At 47.9% G+C, this 7,604-nt stretch overlaps 1 protein-coding gene across 1 annotated transcript; it reads right to left on the bottom strand.

Moving 5' to 3' along the window:
- Window positions 1-617: 617 nt before the first annotated feature.
- IZUMO1R (IZUMO1 receptor, JUNO) lies at window positions 618-2,642 on the bottom strand. The gene is made up of 4 exons (XM_017881986.1): window positions 2,505-2,642; window positions 1,630-1,839; window positions 1,051-1,186; window positions 618-926 (listed from the first exon to the last, which is right to left on the bottom strand). The coding sequence occupies exons 1-4, from the start codon at window positions 2,640-2,642 to the stop codon at window positions 658-660; spliced, it is 753 nt and encodes a 250-aa protein (XP_017737475.1). The 3' UTR covers window positions 618-657.
- Between the last annotated feature and the right edge of the window lie 4,962 nt (window positions 2,643-7,604).

A 7,604-nucleotide genomic window follows, 5' to 3' on the forward strand; every position in this document is an offset into this window, starting at 1 on the left:
AAAAAAAAAAAAAAAAAAAAAAAGTACTCCCATCAGAGAGGTGTTGTGAGGATATGTGGCAGATATTAAGAGGGTAATAATTGTTAGGCAAGTAACAACCTAACTTTGAAGTTTCAGTGCAGTGGGCAAACTGCTTCCCGCTGTGTGCATGTTGGGTCCCTGCTCATAAAGCTCAGACAGAGGAAGTCAAGCAGAGGAGAGGTTGAGTGCTGATTTATTGGAGACACCATCGGAGGATGGGAGGCCAGGTCTGCCACCATGAGCTCTGTCATAGAAAGGGGTAGGCGTGCACTGGATGGGAAAAGTCCTTGAGCCCCTTGAAATCGCCCATCCCTCAAGGCAGGAGGGGGCCAGTCACCTTGGCACTCCCAGCCCCCAGCTGCCTCCCAGGCCAGCTAAGGCAGAGCAGAGCAGTGGAGGGGGCCTCGGGCCAAATGTGCAGGGCTCAGGCACCAGCCACTGAAGCCTCAGTGGCCACTTCCTTCCTCAGGCCCTCCCCTAAAAGCAGTGGCATGGGCTAGGGACTGCCCAGTCCCACCCAGTCCCTAGCCCATGCCACTGCTTTTAGGGGAGGGCCTGAGGAAGGAGGTAGGCTGTGGCCTGGCCCGACCCACAGTTGGTGGATGTGCAGGAATGTGGGTTGGAGAAGAAGGGCTCTCAGGGAAGGAACGGCAGGAACACGGAGCAGACCATGAGGGTGTAGGACAGTTCCCAGGATGGGGCAGAGCTGGCGAAGAGGCGGGCCACGGCCACATTGGGGTTGCCCTGAGCAGGCTCAAACCACTTCTGGAGACACCGCCCACTGTTCCGTCGCTCAGGGCTTGCCTTGAAGGAATTGCTCCAAGTCTTCTCACACAGGTCAGCTGGGGTGGGGAAGTAATGGGAGAAAGGGAGGCACTGGGCCCCTTTGGGGCAGCGGTTCTTCCCTGCAGGGGATGGAGGAGGGACAGCTTACCTCCTACTCCCTCATCCCTAGCCTTTGCACCTGCACCCTTGTGGGGACCACCAAGGGTCCTGCTTCCCCACCAAGGCGTTGTCAGCACCACTCACCCTGACTCCAGTCCCAGCCACCACGCCAGTTGGATTTGCATGTGTAAGACATGCGACAGTCTTCCCACCACTCCTCACAGTCCTCCTGGCACAGCGGTGCATTCACGACTCGCTCTCCCTGCCCACTTGGGGCCTCCTGGGTGCAGTCATAGCCAGAGATAAGAACATTAATAGCAGAGATGTGAAGAGTACTAATAGCTACAGTGGTATTTGTGCCAGCTACCATATGTACATCATCTTCTATAAAGTCTCTAAGTATTATTTTACAAATAACACCAATAAGGCTAAGAGATTTAATAGTTTGTCCAGGGCTATACAGCTGGTAGGGACAGAACATGAGACTGAAGCTCAGGTCTGTCTAACCCCACCAAGCCTCCTGTGGTGATAGCCCTGTATCCCACTGTTGTCAAAACAGTCTCCCCCATGTGGTTCCCCAGCAGGGGCCTCTGGGTCTGCTCTTGTCCATAGGGAGATAACACCTCCTGTTCCTGCTAGCATCCTGGAGGCATCAGCATAAGATAGGATGAAAGCTCTGACTGTTAATATAATAACAGGGCATTGCACAGATCTGCCTCCTACCTCCCACCCCAGGCTTCCCACTGGCCGGATCCAGGGCCCCAGGTTTGGGGAGCACTCATAGAAGCAGATGGCCTGGATGAAGTGCTTCCGACAGCCAGGCATCAGCAGTCCACAGTGAAACAGGCTGAAGTTGTAGAGTGGGGACACATCCAGATGGGCTTCCCAGCTTGTCGTGAGGGTGCAGCAGGCATTGTCCTTCCAGGGGATGCACTGAAGGCAGACAAGGAAACAAAAGGCCCAGGCATAAGGGGCAAGGATTGCCAAGTGTCTAGGGAAGAAGGGCGCTGACATGAAAATGTCCCTTAGGAGAAGGCCTGAGCAAGTGGGATGCCTTTAGCTGGTAAGCCCCTACATAAGAGGAACCCTGATAATCTCTCAATATTTACCCAAAGGGCAGAGGCACCTGCACACTGACCCCCTGCCACAGGCTGCTACAGTCCTCTAGGAACACAACTTCTGGGCTCTCAGCTCCTGAGAGGCAGCAGAAGCCTCTTAGGGCAAAGCAGGTAGAAGAGCCCCAGCGAGACCTAGGGGAATCTGGGGTTGCATTGAGTGGGAGGGTCTCATAGGCAAAATGCCAGCTGTGTTCTTCCTCCCACATCCCTGGCAATTGCCTTTAGGAGCTTGGGGAGGGGCTACATAAGTTGTATGTTTCCCCAGGACCTGTTGGCAGGAAGGCTTGTTTTCATCTATGCCGAGTCAACAATGGACCTCTGGGATCACCATCTGCCCCGGCTTTCCCAGTGGCTGGAGCAGCTCAGAAATGGGAACTTTGAATCACTTGGCTCTTATGGTCTCAAGGTTTGGAGACCATCTTGGCATTTGTGTCCCTTCCCTGATCTTCCCCATCCCATCCCCAGGTCTGGCCACTGTACCTCCTCATAGAGCTTGTCTTCTGGGCCAGGCACTCTCTTGTGGTGTTTGGCATTCATGCAGATGTTGAGTAGCTCGTCCCCAGCCCAGGTGGGCAAGACTCTCAACAGCTCTAGCAGGAGTGGCCACCACCATGCCATGGCCTGCTGCAGAGAGACCGATGCTGTACACTCGTTGGAAAGGATACCCCACTCCACCCACTTCATCATAGCAGGCACTGAAAAAGGAGGATGGGCTTCAATCTCCCTCAAGTGACTGCAACACTTTGGCTGCTCCTAGGACCTTCTGTTGGAGGCAGCATCATGGGATGTCAGGGCAGGTAGAATAATCCTCGGAGGCCTGACACAGTGCTGGAGGCCTTGCTGGCCCTGCAGAGCCAGGGAAATGCTGAGGCACGAGTCAGATGGGAGGAGCCTTCTACATCCAAAGCCTGATCCCCATCACAGGAATGAGGAGGAGGGCCCTTCCTATATCCAACTCTGTTCTGGGTAGTAGTGGTAATGAGAGGTAGTAGAGAGAGAGACAAAACAAAGCAAAAGGCAGAGGGGCCCCGGGCCTCAAGCACCCAACCTCTTAGGACACAGGGCCCCTCAGCTTCATAACCCAGGAGCCCATGGCTTCCCCCAGCCCCCCAGGTCTGGCAGGAGCCTGACCTGGACCCATCATGGTGAAACTGGGAACTTCTAGCCTACCCTGAGCTAAGAGCCTCAAACATCCTGGGGAAGAAGAGCCCAGTCCCCTCTTCAGAGTCCAACCTCAAGTCCAAATCTAAGGCTGTTCTCTCTCCAGATGACCATTTTCAAGTTCAGCCACGACCTCGAATGTTTTTAAAGAATCAGGTCTGTTAGGTAAAAGGAGGAAAGATGCTGCCCCTTCCAGCACTCTCTTCATACTCACTTTCAAGGCAGGGGCCTCCAGGTGCTCCTGCTCCCTCCTCCCCCTGAAACTGTGAGGCTGAGGAGAGTTCCACGTCCCAACCATTTATTACCCAGTCTGATTTCTACTAGGTCCAGGTGCAGGAGGAGAACTCCACGTGGCTCCCATTAAACAGCATCTGTCTTACTCAGCTCTGCAGGCCTATGGGTTGTAAGAAGTTTGCTTCCTCAGAGAAACAGACCCCATCATAGGCAAGATCTGGGGCTCTTCAATAAGCTATTGGGTTCAGCTCTCAGCTCTGCTACTCACTAGCTGGCTGCCCTGGAGAAAATGACTCAAACTCTGTCGCTTTCCCTCTCTGTAAAGGAAGTTTTTATTATGAGATTGGGAAAAATAAAGAGAAAGTTCATGAACAAAAACCTTGGCATTGTGCCTGGGATAGAGGAAGTCTTAATGATTTTAAATTGTATTCTTTTATCCTCTCTCCACACGCCCCTCCTATGTTCAGTTCCGTAGCTCTACCCGCCCTTCACTGTTAGCCAGGCATCAGCTCAGTCACCTGGTGGCTTTTCTGACAGTGTCCTCGCACAGCCCACAGGAGCTACAGTCCCTGCTGGAGAGCAGACCCAGGACACAGGATGCAGAGATGAAGTGTGGCCTTGGGGACCCAAGAATTTAAATATACGAACAAAGCCAAAGCAAACGAACAAAGAAAGTCCCTCCATAACCCACCAAACAGCCCCCCTTAGCACACAGGAATCGTTGTCCTGTGAAATATTCTACAAGGGTCCTCAGCAGTGATCATATTTGCAAGACTATCCTTTTCAGCTAAGGAGAGACTGGAAACTTGGATAGGATTCTTGGGAGAGTCCTAAAGATGATAAAAATGCTGGAAAAGGAGCATATTTCTTTGTTTTTATAATATGTTCTCTCTGTCTCTCTGAAAGAGAAGTAGCTGAAATCAGTGAAGTTTTGTTGATACAAAGGAAATGAAAAAAAACACTAAAAGCATTTTTTAATGGAATAAAATAAAATACATTCTGTGGTGTTCAGCTACACAATTGATGTGTAAAACGTGTACTCATGTTGGAAAATGATATTCTCCACACCTGGGTAATCACAGCCACTGAATGCAGAGCACAAACAAGGAGGCAGGCACTGGCCTGGTGCCATCTACAGGATCTGATGTCTCAAAAAGACTTCCAATGTGAACACCCTCCTTGTTTTAGCTGTGGGGAAATTGAGGCTCAGAGGTGAGTAGTGGAGCTGGGTTATAAATTCAGGTATACTCGACTCCCTATCTAATGCTTAAGGACCAGGTGAGGGAGAACCCTCCAGGACTAAAAGAGTAGATACTGTCTGGTTCTCAAGTGAGGTCTCCTTTTTAAAAAAGGTTAAATGCCATAATGAGGTTGTACATGCATTGGGAGATGTGTGTTGGCTTTATTCTAGAAAAGTGACACTTATCAACCCATTCTCCCATGTCCCCACCTGAAGCAGAGCATGGAGTCTCCTCCTTAGGTTCAGATACCAAATGGCAATAGCATCTCCATAGCCTGACAGGGGGAGAAGCAGGCTCTCATATTCTGTTCAGTTCCTCACGAATATTCAGGAAGCTCCAAGCCTTGACAAAGTAAGAGATTTAGGGTTTAAGGTTCAATTTAAAATGGCTGTGGAGGTGCCAGAGCCAAGAATCCAGACATGAATCACAACAGTAATTATTGAAATAGAAATAGGTCCTCTGACAACCGTCCTTCATAGGGTGGGAAGAAGGACTAAGGGCGGCTTGCTAATGGTCTCCAGGACAAAGCTGTAGGAAATGAGCTAAAATTGCAGCCAGCGCATATGCAGGTGGAGGGAGGGAGGGAGGGAGGGAGAGAGGGAGGAAGGAATTACCCAGTGAGTGAGGCTGCCTTTCAGAGAACCATCAGGCCGGCCAGCATCTGCTCTCGGGAGAGGCAGCTTGAGACCCTTGAGCAAAGCTTATTTTTGCCTTATTGTGACTGAGTCTTCCAGAGCAATCTGTTTTCTGACTGAAAGCAGATAAAACAAAGCTGACTGTAGATGAAGCAATTTGAAGTGGCTGATTCAAAACAATTTTATTCTAAACATACACACACACACACGCACGCACACACACGCAACAAAACAGAACACTTCCATTTCCAAAAGAAGAGGTACAGCTGCCTTCAGAGGGCTCTGAGGGAGGACAAGGAGGGCAGGGCAGTGGGTGAAGCAACCCAGCCTTGGCTCTGGTTTGGGGCCACTGGAGATGCTGGGCAGTGATGACTTCCCTCCCCTCTCCCATCCTCAGGTCACCCAAGGGGCTGAAGCCCACTGACTTTGAGAACAGACTAGGAAAGTGAAGAGCTGGAGCTTGGAGTCTCCTGTGAGAATCCGCTGTCAGAGGCCAGCCGAAGGGGACTTCAGTCATTCCAGGTTCTTAGTGGGTCTCTCATGAATTCTTCTCACCCTAAACCTGATTGACCATCCTCATCTAAACTCTTAATTGGTTTCTGTCTAGGGCGGGTAAACAGGGATATTAATTTATTCTTCCCTCTATGTCTATCTAATTGCCGAAGCTGTTGATTTCACTTTCTAAATATCTCTTGAATTCACATCCCTTACTTACTGTCTGGACCATGATCAGCTCTTGCCTCAGTTACTGCAACAACCCCCTAATTAGCTCTCCCACCCTTTTCTGGAGCTTTAATCATGTAGCAGCCATAATGATGTAATGTCTCAGAATTTTTTTTAATTTGTATAAATTTAAGGGTATAAGTGCAGTTCGGTTACATGGATATATTGCATAGTGGTGAAGTCTGTGCTTTGCACATTGTACTCATTATGTGATTTCTTATACCTCACCCCCTCCTGCCCTTCTGAGCCTCCAACGTCTATTATTCCACGTTCTATGTCCATGTGTACACATTATTTAGCTTCCACTTTTAAGTGAGAAAATGCAGTATTTGACTTTTTGTTTGAGTTGTTTTACTTAAGATAGTGGCTTCAGTTCCATCCATGTTACTGCAACATAAATGATTTCATTCATTTTTATGGATGAATAGTGTTTCATTGTATATATTTTACCACATTTACTTTATCCATTCATCTGTTAATGGACACTTAGGTTGATTCCAAATCTTTGCTATTGTGAATAGTGCTGTAATAAACATAAGAATGCAGGTATATTTTTCATATAATTATTTCGTTTCTTTTATCAGTATTTTAATTATGAAAGTTTTCAAACATAAAGTTGAGATAACTTTATGCCCACCACTTAGATTTCACCATTACCATTTTATTATATTTTCTTTATTATATATTTAGCCAATCATCCTTCTCTCTATGCAGGTATCAGTCTTATTACTTTTTATGCATTTCAAAGTAAATTGCGGATATCAGTAAACTGATGTCTTCCTAAGTAATTCAAACCTGCATATCATTAACCAGGGTTCAACATTTGTTTGCAGTCTTTGTTTTTCAGAATGATCTTTTAAAATGTAAAGACAGTTATGATACTCCCATGTTTAAAACCTTTCTAGACCTTAAGGTAAGTCCCAGATCCTTAACATGGCACACAGCCCTTTTAAATGTGGTTTTTATTTACTTTTCCATCTTAATCTGTTGTCCTTGCTCTCATGGATGCTCTGGGCACTCCTGAGGCCTGATGGCCTGTCATTGTCCTGCCCCTTGCAGGGGCCCCTCTTCCAGGGCTTTTCTGTCATAGCCCAGCCTCTGTGTCTAGGGATACGTACGCTTCAGCTTTCAGAACCAAAGGTTTCCTGTCAGGGAAACTTGCATGGCCGTCATGGGCTGGTGAGATGTCTTTTGGAGCTTATGCTTGCTGCAGTCATTGCACATACCTCCTGCCCTTGGAAATGAATGCCTGCAGACAGGCTCGACCTTGCCTCTCTTCTGTAAGCAGCTGCAGGAAGATAGTAATGATCACAGGGTCAAACACAGTCCCTGGCCCAGAGTACATACTCTGCAATTTGTTGAGTAAATGAGGAGAAATACCTGAGTAGAATAAAACTGCATTTCTTTTCTTTCTCTTTCTTTCTTTCCTTCTTTCTTTCTTTCTTTCTTTTTCTTTCTTTCTTTCTTTCTTTCTTTCTTTCTTTCTTTCTTTCTTTCTTTCTTTCTTTTCTTTCCTCTCTTTCTTTCCTCCCTCTCTCTCTCTTTCTTTTCCCTTTCTTTCTCTTTCTTTCTTTCTTTCTTTCTTT

The sequence above is a fragment of the Rhinopithecus bieti genome, unplaced genomic scaffold (genome assembly GCF_001698545.2).
Source record: "Rhinopithecus bieti isolate Rb0 unplaced genomic scaffold, ASM169854v2 scaffold_12653, whole genome shotgun sequence".
NCBI lineage: Eukaryota > Metazoa > Chordata > Mammalia > Primates > Cercopithecidae > Rhinopithecus > Rhinopithecus bieti.

What these genes read in the sequence shown, in the direction of transcription:
- IZUMO1R (XM_017881986.1), bottom strand. Translation starts at nt 2,642, where the DNA reads ATGGCATGGTGGTGGCCACTCCTGCTAGAGCTGTTGAGAGTCTTGCCC. An exon ending in AAGACAAGCTCTATGAGGAG is followed by an intron (nt 1,840 to 2,504) that starts GTACAGTGGCCA and finishes GTCTGCCTTCAG; the next exon opens with TGCATCCCCTGGAAGGACAA. An exon ending in TGGGAAGCCTGGGGTGGGAG is followed by an intron (nt 1,187 to 1,629) that starts GTAGGAGGCAGA and finishes GACTGCACCCAG; the next exon opens with GAGGCCCCAAGTGGGCAGGG.